This window comes from Kogia breviceps, chromosome 2 (assembly GCF_026419965.1).
Source record: "Kogia breviceps isolate mKogBre1 chromosome 2, mKogBre1 haplotype 1, whole genome shotgun sequence".
Classification (NCBI taxonomy): domain Eukaryota; kingdom Metazoa; phylum Chordata; class Mammalia; order Artiodactyla; family Physeteridae; genus Kogia; species Kogia breviceps.
In genome coordinates this window covers 630,615-649,509 of record NC_081311.1, presented here as the reverse complement: position 1 = coordinate 649,509, position 18,895 = coordinate 630,615, and the positions used below count along the sequence as shown (strand labels likewise).

Here is an 18,895-nt window from a genome sequence, read left to right as displayed (position 1 = left end):
GAACTGCAGCTCAGGCCCTGCAGTCCCATCTTCCCCGGGGACTTCCAGGGCCCACAGAGAGGGGACACATCCCATCAGTCCCTGGATTTCCCAGGAAACTCAGCACCAGGATTTGGAGGCAGCAGGCAGTTAAGACAAGTCCTAGCTTACTGGCTGGAGCAGGGCCTGTCACTGGCCCTGCTGGGCTAGGAACCAAGGTGCTTCTGCAGAACAAGGCTACCTTATCCTCTGCTACGAGGGGCTTCATCTCTGCTTGCTGGGCTGGAGTGGGGACTTCGCTCACTGTTGGCAGACTTTCTTCTAATAGCGGTTCCTTATTTTTCTCCTTTTTCAAGGCAATTTCTTTTCTGCAGCTAATATAAGTAAAACAGGCATTATGCCAAAGAAGAAATACAATGGCCAGAGACACCTGAAGATGTTCAATTTCAGTAGTAATCAAAGAAATACAAATGAAAAGAGCTACAAGAAGCTGCTATTCACTCACGTGTTTACAAAGATTTTTTTTCTTAATTCCTGTGGCTTAGCAGCATATATGACTCCCAAATTTCCACTCCCAGCCCGTCCTCTCTTCCAGACTCCAGGCTCATGAATCCAGCTACTCATCTGACATCCCGACCTGGATTTTTTTTTTTTTGGGGGGGGGCGGTTCGCGGGCCTCTCACTGTTGTGGCCTCTCCCGTTGCGGAGCATAGGCTCCGGACGTGCAGGCCCAGCAGCCATGGCTCACGGGCCTAGCCACGGCATGTGGGATCTTCCCAGACCGGGGCACGAACCCGTGTCCCCTGCATCGGCAGGCGGACTCTCAACCACTGCGCCACCAGGGAAGCCCCCGACCTGGATGTTTAACACGAATCTCAAACTTACATCCAGGCCAGAACTCCACCCTATCTGGAAAGGCAGCCCACAGAGGCCCCTGCCCAGCTCTGCTTCTTGTGGGACCCTCCTTCCCCGTGTGCCCTCAGGATGCCACCTCCTTCACCCCTCCCGCTCCACCTGGACCCCTGCACACGCTTGGTGCTCTGTGTCCCTCCCTCATGCAGCCCCAGCCCGGGAGACGCCCCCACACGGGAGGGCAAGTGAGGAATGCACTGCCCATGCGGCCCAGCCGTGGTGGGAGACGGGGCCTGGGGCCCGAGGAGGCGCGGCCGAGAGCAGGGCCGGTGCCCAAGCAGCACCACAGCAGGGGGAGCTCCGCGGCCTCGGCGGGCTTACCTCGCCTGCTCCACTTCGCAGATGTAGGCGTGCCCGACCACCTCCTCGTGGAAAGCGGCTGCTTCCCTCAACTTCAAATCCGAACAAACCAGGGCAAGTCTGGGGGGGGTGGGCGAGAGGGGCATCAGCCCTGAGTCGGGCTGCCCTGGGCTCAGCCAACTTGCTACAAGTTGGTAAACGGGAAAAGGAATGGATAATCTGAGGATATTTTCTGTAATTTGTAAAGCTAAGCCAGATTACTAGGGAAAAATAACAGATGGCCCCATCACATGTCAGGCAGAGCACATTTCTACCCTCATTCATGTATTTTACTCCCTACACACTTACAGTCTCAGGGTTGTCTTTCGAGGTCACAACAAGGCACAATGGGTGGGGCTCTGACCCGTTACAACCTTAAGCAAACGAGCTCTGCTTTGATTCTTGTGTAAAACAGTTGTATTGTGAAATGATTTCAAGTTTCCAGAAAAGTCACAGAAACACTACAAAGAATTACTACATCCTTCACCGCCCAGGTTCTCTCTTTCTCTCTCTCTCTCTCTCAATTTTATATATGTAAAAATCTATTAAAATTTTATATAAAAATTTATAAAAATATAAAAATTATTTCCTGAACTATACATAAACTTTCATATGTAGTTCAGGAAATAATTAAAAATTATTTACACATAAATTTTATATAAAATGTATATATATAAAATGTTTTCCTGAACTATTTGAGAGTAAGGTGAAGACACAATGCTCCTTTTTTCTACTTATTCTACTTCAGTGTGTCTTTCCTTAGAATAATCATATTCTCTTAAGAACCAGGTAGAAATTCTTAAACTAAAAATACTATTTTTCTGTTTAAGTATTCTGATTTATTTGGCTTTACAAATCTTAGGGACTTTACTATTTATATAAATAGTCAACTACAGAATTAATATTTAAAAATCTTATTTGGTTTTATATTGCTCTGGGAAATATTCACTTTAGCCACTTAAATGTCTCCCAGCTCCCCTGAAAATGAAGCAGGTGTACCAACCGGAGGTGGTAGAGGTCCTTGAGGCTCTTGCTCTCGACCACGGAGGCTGCAATGAGTACCCCCAACTGCAGGACCGGGATGGTGAGCTCATGAAGGAACACCTTCTGCAGGGCCTCGACCAGGTGGTCCAGATAGTATAAACTGTACGTCTACATCAATACACAGCAAACACGTAAGGTCAAAGACGGGGGAAGGGTAGGCCCCCAGCTCACAGGGTCTTCCCTGCGGGAACTCTGTCCACACAGTGCCACGCGCACAGGGGCGCTGAACTAGTGTCTGTTGGGGGAGGCGGTGATGTGCTCTCTGCCTCCTTTCCTTCAGCTAATGGCTTTCAGCTTGTCGTGTGCAATTTCCTGGAATCTTCAGCCCCCAAGTATAAAGACGCTCACAAGAAAAATCCATCTGCTTTCATTCAAATTAATGTCTTTGTTTCATTTCTTTATATACACATACAGTTGCTTTCAGATTTCATATAGACAGAGACGAACGAATATTTCTTATAATGTCAGACTAGGTTTGATAAAACAATTATTCTTCAGTAGAAACTTAGAGAAGTTGGATGAGCTATTTTAAAAATCTGCTTAGAAGCACTGAAGAGTGAACAATGCAGGCAAAAATGACTGGGCCGAGACATGGAAGAAGATGTGAACCTGGCATATTGGGATACACGTGTCCTGGGACGTCTGCTGACAGCAGAGGCAGCTGAGAGCCTGAACAGCACCTCTGACTTCTCCTTTGCAGGTGGAGTTGAGGGCCCACTGAAGGCTAATGCCCCGACTGGGTCCCCAAAGCCCGCATCTGAGGCTTAAGGGCAATGAAGTAAACCAGCCCTGTCAGGGGTTACATCCCAGCCCAGTGGTACTTGGGTGGCCTGGAAAGCGTATGGTTTTTTGAGAGACTAATAATGGATCAGTCCTGGTGAGGCCGCTCAAGAAAGAGAGTGGGGGGGAGACGCAGAAATATTTACAGCTTCTACAGACACTAAAAGATAATAATAGGATGTTAAGAACCACATTATGCCAAAAAATTTAAAATTTTATATTAACTGGAAACATCCTAGAAAAACACAACCCACCAACATTACAAAAGAAATATAAAATCTGAAGCGTTCTGTAACTATTAAGTAAATTGGATCCATATTTTAAAATCTTCTCAAATCGATCTAGGCCCAGAAGTCTTCACCAGGGAATTCTTCCAAACATTTAAGGAAGAAATAACAGCTAATCTTATACAAATTCTTCCCAAGAAGAGTTAAAATAGGGAACACTTTCTAATTGACTAAAAGGTCAGTGTGATATTGTGATATAACAAGACACATAACCTCTGGTCTTTGTTCTTGGTTCCGGGCACTGAGCTCCTAAAACCCTTGGGATTTTGTGGCTCACAAGCCCCTTTCACCCACACCTGAGTTTACACTCGCCAGGGGACTCCTGGCCATCCCTACACAGCTTCGGGATGGGGGCTGGCGGCCGGAGGAACCAACCACGTGACGGGAGAGCGAAGTCCTCAGCCCCGTCCCGATATCTGGGGGGAGGGAGGGGCCGGAGGCCGAGTTAATTCCCAACGGCCCGCGAGACCATCAGCCGTGCCCTGTCCCGGAGCCTGCGTGAAAGCCCTGCAGGAAGGGGTCTGGAGAGCTTCTGGGCTGGTGAACGTGTCCACCTGCCAGGAGGGTGCTGCCCGGCGCACCCCAGCTCCACGGGGACAGACTCTCCTGTACTCGGGACCCTCCCACCCCTGCCCCACGGACCTCCTCGTCGGGCTGTTCATCTGCATCCTTTACAACATGCTCTGTAACAGACCAGCGATCTAGTTAAGTCAAGTGTTTTCCTGAGTCTGGGAGCTGTCATGGCAAATATCGAACCTGAGGAGGGGGTCGCGGGAATCCGATTCATGGCCACACTGGATGGAGTGCAGTGGCCTGGGGACCCGACACTTGTGACCGGTGCCTGGTGGGGGCGGCCTCGAGGGACAGAGCCCTGACCCTGTGGGGCCTGCACTGACCCTGGCACGTAGTGCCAGAACTGAGTTAAATGGGGGGGGGGTGTCACCCAGCTGGTGTCCACGGGGAGCGGAGAACTGGCTGTTGTGCTCAGAAGTGTTGGGAGCAGAAACAGTTCAGAGCCAGCGCAGCTTTTACCGCTTCCTCACAAGCGTGTGGTACGGAAGGAAAATTAAACACCAACTTCCTCATGAACATAGAGGCAAACACCCCAAACAAAATACTAGCCAGTTGAATCTGATGATAAATGAAATGAATAATATATCTCAAGCAAGTTGACATTATTCTGATAACCATTAGGGAAAAAAATCAACGTAATTAAAATAAGGAAAGAGAAAAAAACATTATTTGATAGATGGAGAAAAATATTTGATAAAAATCTATAGCCATTTGTGATTAAAACTCTTAGCAAATAGAAACAAAGGAACTTCCTTAATCAATAAAGAATACCTGTAAGCACCTACGGCAAACATCGATGACACTGAGTGAAATGTTGAAACCCCCCTGTTAAGACGGGGAGCAAGATAAGGAGGTATCACCATCTCCGGTCAGCACTGTGTTGGTGGCAGCCAGTGGAATAAGGAGATCAAAAGTGTAATGATCAGAAATGAGGAAAATCGTCTGCGGATGAAATGCAGACTCTGTGTATACACATAAAATCAAAAGAATCTACAGATCGATTACCAAACTTATCTAGAAGTTAACTAAACTGATGGCTGCGAGGTCAAGATGAAAACAATTGTATTTCTAGATTTCGTCTGGAGTTTAACAAAATGAAACGAAAAAGGTATGTTTATAACAGCAGCACAAACGTCAAGTACATAGAAATAAATCTAATGTGTGTAACCTTCACGGATAAAACTCAAATCCATTACCAAGAGAAGTCACAGAAGACCTACGTCCGTAGAGGACTAGAGCATGCTCACCGATTGGAACACTCAATGTGGCAAAGACGTCGGTTCTCCCCCAAACCTAAAACTGATCTTGAGATTCAATGCAATCACAGCCAAAACTCCACCAGGGTTTCCAATGGAAGCCAACAAGCTGACTCTAAAAGACACATGGGGCTTCCTTGGTGGCGCAGTGGTTGGGAGCCCACCTGCCGATGCGGGGGACGCGGGCTCGTGCCCCGGTCCGGGAGGATCCCACATGCGGCGGAGAGTCTGGGCCCGTGAGCCATGGCCGCTGAGCCTGCACGTCCGGAGCCTGTGCTCTGCAGCGGGAGAGGCCACGACAGTGAGAGGCCCGCGTAGCCCCCCCCCCAAAAAAAAAGACACATGGAAACACATGGACAATGGAAAGGACATCCAAGACCTTCCCGAATAACAAGGTCAGGAAATGTTCTCTCCCAAGCAGTCAAGGTGACCAACCGCAGTAGCTCAGACAGTGAGGTGTTGCTGCAGGTGTGGACGCCTGATTCATGACAAGCGTGGCAAAGAAGCCAGGCAAACGATTTTTCAATAAGTGGTGTTAGAACATTCCATTCAGATATCCAGATCGGAGAGCTCAAAACCGGATCCTTCACCTCACAGCACACACATGCACCAATTTCAAGGGGATGTAAATCTGACATGTAGACGTATAAAGCTTTTGAGAAAATATCATAAGAGAACATTTTCATGACCTTTGGGAAGGAAAACATTTTTTTAAACAGGACACAACAAGGCACTAGTCATAAGGGGAAAGATGAATGCTTTTCCGTACGCTACAACTTGGAACCTGTATTCATGAGACGACCTCAAGACAGCCAAGGCACAGAGTGGAGGGTGACCTGCTGTCAGAAACTGTCAAAGTGGTTTTTCCAAGACAGATAAGGAACTCCTTCAATTCAACAAGGACAAGACAGAAGGCTTAATAAAACGTGGGCCACCGATTGCACAGGCAGGCCACGGAAGAGGTCGTTCAAGTGGACAAAAGGTGCTGAGCGGCGTCCGGCCTCACCGCAGTCAGGGAGTGTCCGGCTGAGCCCGGCGAGAGGCCTCCCCTGCCCCCCAGACGGCCAGGTGAGAAGGCGGGCCTCACCGGCACGACCACTGCCGAAGGCGGCCTGTCAACATGCTGTAGTTGGAGATACATGTGCTCCGTGACCCAGAAGCCCCGCTGCTGGGTGTGCCCTCCAGACACGTGGGCACGTGGGCCCTCAGGCATCTGTAACCGACAGGCCGTGGTCGAGTCACCAGGTGGAATAGTCAACACCAACGATGTGAATATACAACCAGACACACGAAGCAGCGCGGAGGATTCCCGCGGACGCCGCGCTCCAGAGAGAAGCCGGCCATGGGCAGTTAGAGGCCAAGAGTCTCTCTTTCCACAAGCACAGAAACCAGGCAGGTGCAGGGCTGCAAAACAGCCCCTGAAGTTGCCCGGAGCTGCCCCTGGAACCCGCGTGCAGGTGTGATCAAGGTAAGGATGCCGAGCTGGGGAGGTTGCCCTGGATGATACAGGCGGGCCCCACGTGTCATCGTATGGGCCCCTGTATGCGGGAGATGAGACACAGACGCAGCGGAGAAGCCACGTGACGACGGAGGCGGGGACTGGGGGGGGTGACGCGGCCACAAGCCCAGGAGCCCCCAGGAGCTGGAAGAGGCAGGAAGGACCCTCCCCTGGGGCCTCCAGAGGGAATGTGGCCCCGCCGACATCTTGACTTCGCCCAGTGATACTGACTTTGAACCTGTGGCCTCCAGAACTGTGAGGAAGAACCTTTCTGCTGCTTTAAGCACCCGGCTTGCGGTGGCCTGTCACAGCAGCCGTGGGGCACTGCCAGGCACGGCTGAATTTCACGCTCCGGAGTGTGACGTGCGCGGGCAACGCGTGAGGAGAAGTCCCCCGGGAGCTGCAGGTGCTCGGGGAGGGGGAGGGGCCGGGCCGGGCCTGTGGGAGGGTCTGGGGGCTTATGCCCAGGAGGCCCTTCTGCACAAACCCTGAGCACAGGCCTGTTTCTGTGCAGCCCTCTCCGGTCCCACTTCACACCGGAAAGCGTCAGCCGTGACAACAAGCCAGGAGGCAGCGCACGGACACAGGCCTGGGGCGGCATCTTCCGGGCCACTCACCGGCTTCTGCAGAGTTGACCGGTTGACGGCAAAGTTGCTCTGATCCCGTTTAAAGACTGATACGGCTTCTTCGGGGCAAGCGTAGGAAGCCCACTCTTCTATGCTTGCTGGTACGTCTTCAAGGCGTCTGCCAGCAGTGGGGCTTTGAAACTGCAAAGCAGGAAGCCAGGCTCCGCTTCAGGAGGTGGAGCTCGAGGCACACACCCAGGCGGCCCCGCGGGAAAGGACGGGTCGGCAGCGCCTCTGGGGACGTGCGTGGCGCCCTCCCTGGGCTGCCAGCCCGCCAGCAAGCCACGCCGGGACCCACACGTGTCTGCACTTCCTGGAGAGCACAGTGATCGGGGAGGGAGGCGGGGGCGTCCCCGGTGGGGACAGTGAGGCAGGACGGCCGGGCGGGGCGCCGCCGCGAGCCCAGCCCCGGAGACGCGCAGTTCCTCCGGTGACCAGGTGACGTGCAGCAAGGGCCCCCAGTGGGTGGAGAGAAGGCGCTGTCCCGCCCACACGGCCAGGGCCAGCTGCTCCTGGGCAGAGGGGACCCGCTCTGGGACGCAGACGACAGACCGCAGGGAGAGGCTGGACCCTCCCCGTGTCACCTCCCAACACCCGCCCAGGGGACCAGGACCACTGGCTCCGCTTCCCGGGGGCCGGGAACCGGGCGGAGCAGCCGGGACGGCCCTGCCCTCTGATCCGGGGCCGCCTCCGGGACCAGGAGCCTCGAGGGCGGCTGGGGCAGAGCCTGGACACCCGGGAGGGCACGGTCACCTGCTTCGAGTCCCTGTCCTTGTCCTTCTCCTTGTCCTTGTCTTTCTCTCTGCCCTTGTCTTTGTCTCTGTCCTTGTCTTTCTCTCTGTCTTTGCTTTTCTCCTTCTCCTTCTGAAGCAACAACGAATGTGAACCCGCTGCTGCTGGAATTCTACTTTCTGAAATTGATTTTCCTGCCGTTAATAAAGAAACCTGGGGAAAGAAAATCCGAATTTGCAACACTGATAACAGAAGCGGGTCCCCCTCCTCCCATGCACTCAGGTATGAGGGCAGGTTGGGGGGAAGTGGCCAGGCCATGAGCCACCCGGCGCAGAGGTGACGGCAGTGCCCCTTGGTGGGTGGACACGCAGGCTGCCCTCCTCTGCACTCGGAGGGCTTCCTCCAGGACTCTGGGCCTGCAGGGACGCAGAGCTGACTGTTAAGAAGACCTTGTCAGCCCCATAAAATGAATTCATGTCTGTAATGAAGAACACACTCAAGTGACTTTTAGCGGTTCTCAAAGAATCACAAAGAGTCGCTGCGTGGTGGGTGGTGGGTGGTAGTGGCCTGGGGCACCTTTAAGACCCAGGACGGCCTTCCCAGTCCTTCCTGCTGCCAAAGGGCGATGGCCCTGTTGTCCCCAGCACATGGCCGGGGGCAGGGTGCAAACCTGCCCCCAGAAGAAAGGCCTATCCTGCCGACACTGTCCCACCGGGCGGGCACTGACGGCGGGAGGTCCTTGAGAACAAGAGTCGACCAGGAGCTGCCCCGGGGGCCCCGTAAAGAGGTGATGGGAAGGAGGGCAGGTCGGAGGCCGTGCGGAGGGGGCATAGAGAAGGTTCTGGAAGCCCAGTGGCAGCGCGGTGGAAAGACAGGGTTCTGCGGGTGGTTGGGCAAAGCCGCTGGGGTGAGTCTTGGAGAGGAGGAGCCACTTTGTAGGGAGCAGGGAGGCCCTCCCTCCTCCCCTGAGACCCCAAAGCAGGGAGGGTGCTGCTGGGAAGGAGGGGAGGGGGACGCTGTCCCGGCAGAGACACAGGACCTGTGTAAGTGCAGGTTCCCGGGGCCTCACCTGCCAGATGCGGCGGAGAAAGGCGTAGGCCATGAGGCAGTAGTCCTGGTGGCAGGCGGCGCTCGGGGTCACCACCAGGGCCAGCAGCGTGTAGGCGCGGGCCAGCGTCTCAAGCTGCCGTACGTTCCGAAGCTTCTCCAGGGAGGGGGGCCCCGAGCCCTCGGCCCCCGGGCCCTCCGGGGCCGCCGGAGTGGACACCTGCTCCTCTGGAAGACAGGGTGCTGCTGGGTGTCCTCTCTGCCCGCCCCCTGCGCCCACCTGGTCCCCAGAGGCCCCTGTCACCCGGCCTGGGGTTGAGACTCTTCCAGAGGGGGGCGCTGCCCTCACAGAGGCCAAGGCCACCCTCAGGGATGGGCCTCCCAGGGCTCCCCCAGCAGAGACAACAGGCCCACCGGCAGGGACGCTGCGGCCACCATTGGGGCTGTGAGGAGACGCCCCCCAGGCCGGGCTGGGGGCCTGGGCTCTGGGGTCTACTTGGAGCCTCCTCCCCACCATGCTTCACCCTAGCTGCTCTGAGCTGGGCGTCTGGCGGCACCCAGACAGGGCTGGACGTCGAGTGGACGTGTCCTCGAGCCTCCAGCACGTGCAGACAGGAGGCGGCCCCTCTCCTGGGCCCCTGAATTCTGCAGGCCCAGGAGGAGGCAGCCTTGTGCCGAGGAAGTCGGCCCGCTGTTCCGAGGCCCCTCTGCTGCCCGGAGCACCCGTCCTCCTGGAGCTTTGTCCCGCCTTTCGGTGACAGCTCTCACCCGGACCCAGAGAGGGGACCAGAGGGGCTGCCGGGCGGCTGCCGGCCCTCCCTCCGTCCATCTGGCTGCCGCCCCCCCCACCTCCCTATCAGCCCTGGGCTGGGCCTGCCTGCTGGACGTGCTCTGATGGAGGGGGAGGACCAGCCCCGGAGAGGGGGGCCCTGCCCTTGCCGCGCCCACAGGGCGCTGGCCTGGTGGGGGCGCCGCAGGGACAGCGGAGCCCAGGAGCCCCTCGCGGCGGGCGGCCCTCCCCCGGCCCCCACGCCGCGCGCCTGCGGCCCCCGCACCTGCCGGCTCCAGGGAGCCGCTGTCGGGCTGCATCCTCAGCAGGACGCCGATGGCCCACTTCAGGTGGAAGGTGACGTCGGCAAGAGGAAACTGCCTGTGGTACAGCCACTCGCTGAACTCCATGACGCAGTCAACCTCCTGCCACTTGCTCTCTGGCTTCTTTGGGATGAAAGAGAGAAGGGCGGGAGAGACACGTGCCTGCCCCTCAGCAGCCCGAGAACCACACTGCAGGCGTTGCGTTCCTCCGCCTTTCAGAAACAGAGGGGCTCCTTCTCACCCGCCTCTACCGCCACGAGACCACCAGGCTCAGTAAGACCCCCCACGTGCAGCGGGCACAGCAAGACCAAAGCCAGGCGAGGGTCCCCGGCCTCTGCTCCCTGTGGACGCCCCGCCGCCTGCCCACTGGACCCCTCGCAGGCCCCGCGTGTCCCTCCTGCCTCCGGGGCAACGCCGGCCCGAGGGGCTCTCTGCCGGCGCTCCGCCATCAGCCCTGGGTCTCCTCCGGCACCTGGAGGTACGGACGGTTCTGTGGCTCACAGGGCTCGGAGGGCAGGGAAGATGCTGCACCGTGCAGTGTGCAGCCTGAGTCAGACCCAATATCGCTCATCAATCATCCCTGCACGAAGGGAGGAAGCTGCCCCCCCCCGCCCCCCGGAGAGCGGAGCCAGCCTGCCTTCCGCTTGCCGGGCCCCATGCCCCACACCCCACACCTCACGCCTCACACGCCAGGAGGAGGAGGATGTGCGGCCGGAGGTGCAGGAGGTGAGGGAAGGGGCAGGTGGCGGTGGGACACGCAAGGTCAGGGTGGACTCTCCCCAGGATGCTGCTTGACGTCACCAGGGAGGGAGGGGCGTGGACGGGGCACCCAGCCCTGAGTGGGGTCCTCCCCCCTCAATAGCAGGAGGGCAGAAGGGAAGGAGGAGCGGCCCCGAGAGGTGGGGTCCTGGAAGCCCGGAGACAGAGGACCGTGAGTGCAGAGGAGGGGTCCGATGGGGCCTCAGCGTGACCGTGACCATGTGGTCACGGGCGGCTTTGACAAGAGCTGTGCAAGAGCGCTGACGGGGATGAGGGCGGCGGAAGAGAGAACGGTCATCGTTTCAACGACGGTGCTGGGAAAACCAGGCAGCCACACGCTGAGGAAAGGAGCAGGACCCCTACCTCGCACCAAACACAAGGCTGCACTCAAGAGGGATCAAAGACTTAAATGGAAGAGCTAAAACTATGAAACTCTTGGAAGAAAACATAGAAATCTTCGTGACCTTGGATTACACTTTGGTTTCTCAGCTACGATGCCATAAGCATAAGCAGCAGAAGAAGAAATAGGTAAGTTGGACTTCATCAAGATTATAAACTTCTGTGCTACAAGTGACTTCATCAAGAATACGAGAAAGTAGTTGAAAAGACAACCCACAGAATGAGAGAAAATATGTACAAATCATATATCTGATAAGGGACTTGTATCCAAAATACATAAAGAATTCCTACAACTCAGCAATAAACAGACAAGAAACCAAATTTTTTTTTAAAAGGGCAAAGGATTGGAATAGACATTTCTCCAAAGAAGATGTACAAATGGCCAATTAGCACATGAAAAAAATGCTACTAGTTACTACATTAGTTACTAGGGAAACGCAAGTCAAACCACGATTCAAATAGCTAAAGAGAGCCGTCACATGACCTGGTGGTTCACTCCCAGGTATGTGTCCAAGAGAACAGCTGTAACGTGTCCGTGCCAACGCTTGCACGCGGATGTCTACAGCAGCCCCGTCACAAGAGCTCATAAGTGGAAGCAACGCCGAGGCCCATCGGGGCAGCACCCATCCACCCGATGGAAGATTATTCAACCACCAGCAGTGAAGCCCTGACACGCGCTTCAACAGACGGAGCTTGGACGCGACGTCCAGGGAGGGCAGCCGGACGCCGAGGACCCACCTCGTCTGGTTCCATCCGTGTAACGCTGGCTCACTGGGGCTGGCGGGGGTGGGGGAAGGGACATAGTGCCCCCGGACCTGGGTTTTGGGGGGCTGGTGAAATGTTCTAAAACTGATTGTGATGATGGCTGCATAATTTACTATAAAGCACCTTGTACCCCTGAGAAAAAAGAAACGAAGGAAGGGAGGGGCAGAGAGCCTTTCCACGGAGTCTGTGCAGAGGGTTCCGGCTGCTCGGCTCGGCCGTGGCACCGCCTGCTCCCCCGGCGCAGCTGCCTGGCCCCAGGAACCCTGGCCTGGGCTCCAGGCGCGAGATGCAGGGGCACCCACGCCACCTGGAGTGGACCCAGGCCTCTGCTTGACCGCTGGGTGATGACCGCACGGCCAACGATGGAGCCTGTGTTTGGACCCCTTCCCGGGAGACGCCCCGACCCCGGAGCGCTCTGAAAACCTCGGTGGGATCTGCTCCATGAAGGGGAAACGTTCCGCTCAACAGAGAAGCCTGTCAGGTGCCTGCCGCAGGGCACATCTTTGGGGCGGCTTCAGTCCCACCATCAAGGGGCCTTCTTTGCCCCGACGCAAGGCCCACAAGCTCTGCCGCAAATCAAGGTGCCCGCCCTCCCCCAAATCTCCAAGCGCGTCGAGAGGATCGTGTGTCTTGGTTTCTCGGGGGCGGGGGCTGTCCCCAAGACCCCGAAACCCCAGAGGCTGCAGAGCCACGCGGCCCAGCCCCTGCCCTCCCCACGCAGCCTCACAAGGACCGCGTCCCTCACCTGGGAGGACAAGGTCCGTCTGCCGGCCCGGCTCGTGTTCCGCTGCCCCCCTCTTCCTTCCGGGCCTCCCGAGGGGCTGGGCTTCACTCCGCACCGCCCCCCCCCCGCCCCCGGGGGCTTCCTCCGCAGACACGCGGTCAGTCAGAGCCAGACCTGCAGGGCCTGGATGGCGTGCTGGTAGCAGCTCAGCGCCCCGGGGACACTCCTGGAGTTGAGGGCCAGGCGCTGCCACATGTGAGCCAGATACTCCTCGCTCTGGTCTTTGAATTTCTGAATTTCCATCGTAAAGTCCTGGCCGAGTCTAGCCTTCACGATGACCATATGTTTGAAAATCAAGCTGAAGGAAAGTAAAAGAGAGAAAGTAACGCTTGAATGGTAAAAATCGTAACTCTATAGAATGCACACAAACCGAAGTATCTGTGCATGTTCCTACTTACAAAGAGAACACAAAATGAAACCCGAGTTATCTTGGGGGTCTTGTGTTGTGCTGTGCTTTGTTTATTTCATTTATCATTTTTGTGTGTTGGGCTTAAATCCCCTCCCTTCTTGTGTTAACTTCTTGGTAGGGAAATAAAGTCACCAGGGGAAAGGGGAGAGTGGGGGGCTGAGGAGGGAGCCACCCAGTTGGGGACTGCGGGGGGAGGCACGGGGGTGGGGAGGCACCCGGGAGGGGGAGGCACGGGTGGGGGGAGACGCCCTGGGGGGCCTCAGGCACTCACAGGCGGTGCGCTGTCCGCGGCAGCACCTGCAGGGCCTCATCCAGCACCTTGAGGCAGCCCTCCCAGTCGTCCTGGTCGGCGTGGCTGTGGCAGAGCAGGCCGTAGAGCGCGGCCCTCAGCGTCAGGTCATCCTCGGCCCCTGCGGTGGGAGAGGGGGCTCGGGAGGGGCCTGGAGACGCGGGGGCGCCGGTCGCGGGGTCTGGGAATGGGGCTGCTAGCAGCTGAAGGCCCACAGGACCGGGAGTCCCCCAGGGAGCACTCGGGACACGGCTGCCTGTCTGGGCCACCCCGGGCCTCCGGCCGCAGAGCCGGGCCGCCTGCCGCAGAGCCGGGCCTCCGGCCGCAGAGCCGGGCCGCCTGCCGCAGAGCCGGGCAGCGGGCGGGGCCGCGTGGAGATCCAGCCACGTGACCTCGTCATCTGCGTCCGTCAGCCACATGCAGAGCTGCCTTTCCAGGGCCGGGCCTCGAGTAGCGGGAATGAGCCCTGATCGTGGGAAACACATCAGTCCTTCTGGGACCGAAGGCTCAGGGGCTCCTGCTGGGCGACACCTGCGCGGCTGTCCTCCCTCCCCCACCTGCCTCACCTGCACCAGGTGCCCCCGGCTACCCCTCCCCCCACCCCGTCAGGCTTTCTCAGGCCCCGCCGTCCTCCAAGCCTTTCTCTTTTGGAAACTCCCGTTACTCTTCCGTAATTTTAAAAATAAACAATGGGAGCATCGGGAAAGAAGCCGCCTCTCCCCACCTCCCTCGCCCAGGCCGCTCGCGGGGGCCGCCTCAGCCCCACCATCCACCGAAGCAGAGCCCCTTCCCCTGGTACAGACACGCAGGTTGCCCTGTTTTACCTCACTGACCGTTTTTGAATCGTTATAGCCAAGGGGTGAACAAGCCCACGGATCCTGCCGGCAGGTTATCCGGCTGCTGGCTAAGAGGACAGCACCAGCTCACACCACTCGGGGCCTGAGGGCTCACCGTGGCCCCCCACTGCCAGCGCTGGGACGGAATCCAGGTGCCCAGGGGCAGGTGGATTTAGGCACGTGACCAGATAAACTGGTCAACGTCTGACACTTGGGAACCACGTGGGGTCCATAGCGTGCTTTCCTCCTCTCATCTCGGCCGGGCCAACTCGGAACCACACGCCGCGGTGGTGAGGGCTCTTACAGCCAGGGCTCTGCACCCCCTGGTTGGCAGCAGGGGCACGTGCCCCTGGACGTGGCAACCCCACGTGCCAGAAATTCCAGACGGTGCCTCGCACGAGGAGGGCGAGACTGCCCGTGCGAGTTCAGCTGCTGAGCCGTCGGGGTCATTTGTTACTGCAGTGTGGCATCTCGTAACCTGACTAATGCGACTGCTCATGCATTACGGAAATGGATCATTTAGCTGCTGCATTTGATGCCAGCGTTTACTTTTAAATTGTCTTCATTTCTCATTATTTAAATTTTCATGTATTTTGAAAGTGTGCCTCTTTGATCACTCTAAACTTTAGGCAGTAATCTTTCCTCAAAACATTGCTTTGCTCAATCCTACTTTCTCATTTTTTCCCATGATTTGAATTGTTAAAGCTGCTAACCCATTTAGCTATCTGAGTATGTTTCAGCCCGTGGAGTAAAGCGCACACGGGCTCCAAGCCCTCCGGGCGGTGCCGGGACCCCAAGCAGCCGGCTCCTCACCGGGCCTCGCGGTCCTGAGGGTCTGGGCTGCTGTCTGCATCTCCCTCTGCGGCACCAGCGAACAATCTTACCTGTGGGGGTCTGGAGTTCAACTCAATATTTAATTACACATGGTCACATCTTTGTTCACTATTTTAAGTCGAGCTTCTCTCGCTCGTAGACTCTGAGGCACCCGGGGGAGGGGCCACTTCGCAGTACACACCGTGGCCCTTACACTAACAGGGATGATTATTTTTTAGCAGATAATCATTTTTTATTTTAGAAATAGATTATACAATATGTTTTTACTTTATTAAGGTCACTACTTTTTTTCGCACAAGTATATCTCCACATTTTTATGGAAATGGAAAAGTGTGATTTACCTGTCAGAAAAACCCAGAGGCTAGATTTCAAGGCTGCCTGGGAGGGCGCAGGGTGGCCCTGAACTGGGGGGCCGTACGGGCTTGGGGGGTTTCCTCCTGCTTTACAGTGGGAGTCCCTGACTGCTCACGAGGAGCCCTCACGCTCACTGTGCCCGCCCGAGTTCAATGCTGAGCAGGCCTTTCCCGTGGTCACTGCCACGACTCTACCTGTGCCACACAAGGCTCGGGATCTAACAACACCAGGCCCTGCCCGGCCTCATGTCTGGGGCTCCGTCTGTCCTGCAGCTACAAACCTGAGAGAAAACACCCTTCCGTCGTCCCTGCACTTTGGAAGTCGGCTGTGGGCCACTGGTGCAGAAGCAGCGTCTTCCCTTTTTCCTAAAGCAAAAACAAATCAACAGTACGGACGTTTGAAAGTCGCAGTTTCTTCTTTCACCAGTTTGTTTTTCATTTGGTTCAGCATTGAATTACGGAAACTGCAGTTAAATTTCTGAACTACTAAGTCACAAAACGTGGAATCACATTTCCCCTGTAAGAGAAGGCACTCCAGTTCAAGGTTCACTACGTTAAAACACACACGCACGTGCACAGACTAGCCCTGCAACAGTCTCCGGCTTCTAATGACACGAAGCAGACAAGTCAGTTTTATAGCTTTGAGTCAATAGGATCAAACGCACATTAGGAAAACGTATGGGACGCGGCAAAAGCAGCGTCAGAGGGAAGTTTACAGCCGCAAATGCCGACACTGAAAAAGCAGAAAGATCTCAAACCCACAACCTAAGTTCACACCTTAAGGAACTTGAAAAAGGACAAACTAAATCCAAAGTTAGCAGAAGGAAAGGAATGTTACAGATTAGAGCACAGAAAAATAATAGGAAAAAAATCAATGAAACCCAAAATCGATTCTTTGCAAAGATCAACAAAAGAGACAAACCTTTAGCTAGACTGATAAGGAAAAGATGAAAGAAGACCAAATAACTAAAATCAGAAATGAAAGTGGAAACAGTACTATCAACCCTACAATGATAAAAAGAACTGTAATAGAATCCTATTAGCAATTGTCTCCCAACAAATTAGATAACCTACAAGAAATGGAAAAATCCCTTGAAACACTCAAATTGCCTAAGCTGACTCAAGAAGAAATAAAAAATGTCAACCAACTTCTAACAGTAAGTACTGAATCAGTGATCAGAAACCTTCCAGTTAAGAAAATTCCTGGACCAGATGGCTTCCCAGGTGAATTCTACCAAACATTACAAAAAAGAATAGCACTTATCCTTCTCAACTCTTCAAACAATTGAAGAGGAAGGAACATTTCCTAACTCATTCTATGAGACTAGCATTACTTTGATAGGGGGTCCAGATAAAGACATCACAAGAAAAGAGAATTATAGATGAACACCCTTTATGAATATAGATGCAAAACTTCTCAACAAAGTAAGTTGCTGAATTGCACATCAAATCCAACAACACAGTAAAAATATTATTCACCATGACCAAGTGAGATTTATCCCAGGAACACAAGGGTGGTTCAACATAAGGAGGTCAATCAGTGTAACACATCACCTCAATAGGATAAAGGAGAAAACCACACGATCAGCTCAATTGATGGAGAAAAGGCATTTGACAGAATCCAAAAACGTTTCATCACAAAATCTCTCAGAAAACTAGGAGTGGTGGGAAAATTCCTCAACACAATAAAGTTATGAAAAACTCACAGCTAGCGTGATGCTCAAAGGTGACAGGCTGACGCTTTCTCTCTCAGCTCAAGGGAGGTCCCCGGGCCACGACCTACCGCACTCCTGGGCGACGGCGGAGGGGGAAGGGGGCCTCACTCCCTGAGGCCCACCAGTTGCCTGTCCACTGTCAGGCGAAACCTCCCTGGGCCCTGAGTGGGTCTGTGCCCCGACCTCCCTCCTCTCCCCTTTCCTACCGGAGCTTTCTAGGTCTGCGTTAGGGCTCCCTCGGGGATGGGGGTGGACAGAGCCGAGCCCTGAGCGCAGCCAGGAGCCGCCCCGCCTGCCCCGCTGGGATCTCACGGGTGTCACCGTCCCCTGTCCCCCACGCAGCCGTCGTGTTCATTGCTTGAGTGGTTCCGTGGGGCCCGTCTTTCCTCGGGAGCCTCGCCCACCTTTCCGGAGGAGGGACGTGAGAGGCGGCCCAGAGCGCACCTGCTTTCCGGCCTCCGTCTTGTTGATGATGCTGATGAGCCTCTGAGTGGCACTCTTGCACCGCTTCCTGTGGACCGCAGAGGACAGCAGCGGAAGCCAGGTGTTCCAGAAGTGTCGGGCGGCCAGCATCACCAGGGCGCTGCTCCCCGCGGTGCCCCCAAACCTGGAAGGGAAGGTGTGGCCTGCACAGGTGCAGGTGCCGAGGGGAGGGGTGGGGCCCCAAGACGGCTCTGCAGGACCAGGGCGGGCTCCGCTCAGGGCAGCCCTGCTGTGAGCCGCTCACGAGCCTCAGCTCCCCGTTCCTCGGGCCGGTCCCGGCTCAGACGCTCAGGGCTGCCGGGAAGCCCCGGGGGTGAGCTGGGTGCCACCGCCCGGGGCAGGCCATGACCCTGGTCCCAGGGCCACTGGGGGAGGGGCCGGCCTCGGGGACAGTCCCCAGCGAGCACCGCGCGCCGCAGTCGCCATCATCCCCACCCGAAACACGCGCCCCGCGCACACCGACTCTGGCCACCGGGGGCCGCGGCCCACCTCGCACTCTCCACGAAGGCCTTGGAGGCCGTCAGGCGCAGCTGCTTCCGGCCCTTGAGGTTATCCATGATGCTCCTGCCCTGGATGCAGGCTGCGGTGCTCAGCATCTCCGCCACCAACTCAGCCTCCACCCTGGGGAGAGACAAGCGCCCCGGCTCCCAGGAGGCTCCGAGGGGAGGGAGGTGCTGCCGAGAGGGGAGGGCCCTGGGGACACCCCGCCCCGCCCCCTGGAGAGAGCCCTGGGGAGTCCAGAGTCACGTCACGAAGGTCCCCAGACCAGAGCTAACTGGCTGAGTCCAGTCAACCCGCGGAACCATGAGACAGAAGCATAAGCTGACGTTTGAATGACTGATATGTAGGGTGTGCTGTGCGGCAGCAGCAGCGACAGAACACGGCGCCCGCCCCACGCGAGGCCGGGCCCAGCGGAGCAAGGGGGCCCCGCTCCCCGCGCCCCAGAGCACGTCTTGCTCAGGGGGCCTAGGCTCTGCGCTGAGAGCTCAGAACGTACAATTTAGACTCAGCAACGTCAAGGGTGCCGTGAGCTCTCTTCCCTCAGCCAAGCCGTGGCTTGTGCACGTAACAACCGCACGCACGTCCCTGCGACTCGGCTCGGGG

General features: G+C 56.2%; 1 protein-coding gene across 1 annotated transcript in view; it reads right to left on the bottom strand.

Annotated features, from left to right (window-relative positions):
• The window catches only part of CFAP46 (cilia and flagella associated protein 46), an 88,365-nt gene that overhangs the window by 30,574 nt on the left and 38,896 nt on the right, over positions 1-18,895 (bottom strand). The window contains exons 23-34 of the mRNA XM_067023764.1: positions 18,281-18,412; positions 17,753-17,915; positions 15,875-15,959; positions 13,553-13,691; positions 12,987-13,170; positions 10,099-10,288; positions 9,096-9,301; positions 8,048-8,239; positions 7,286-7,435; positions 2,234-2,382; positions 1,213-1,311; positions 221-353 (exon numbers count right to left, since the gene is read on the bottom strand). Of these exons, the coding sequence (XP_066879865.1) occupies positions 221-353; positions 1,213-1,311; positions 2,234-2,382; positions 7,286-7,435; positions 8,048-8,239; positions 9,096-9,301; positions 10,099-10,288; positions 12,987-13,170; positions 13,553-13,691; positions 15,875-15,959; positions 17,753-17,915; positions 18,281-18,412 (1,822 nt within the window). The remainder of the gene's footprint in view (positions 1-220; positions 354-1,212; positions 1,312-2,233; positions 2,383-7,285; positions 7,436-8,047; positions 8,240-9,095; positions 9,302-10,098; positions 10,289-12,986; positions 13,171-13,552; positions 13,692-15,874; positions 15,960-17,752; positions 17,916-18,280; positions 18,413-18,895) is intronic.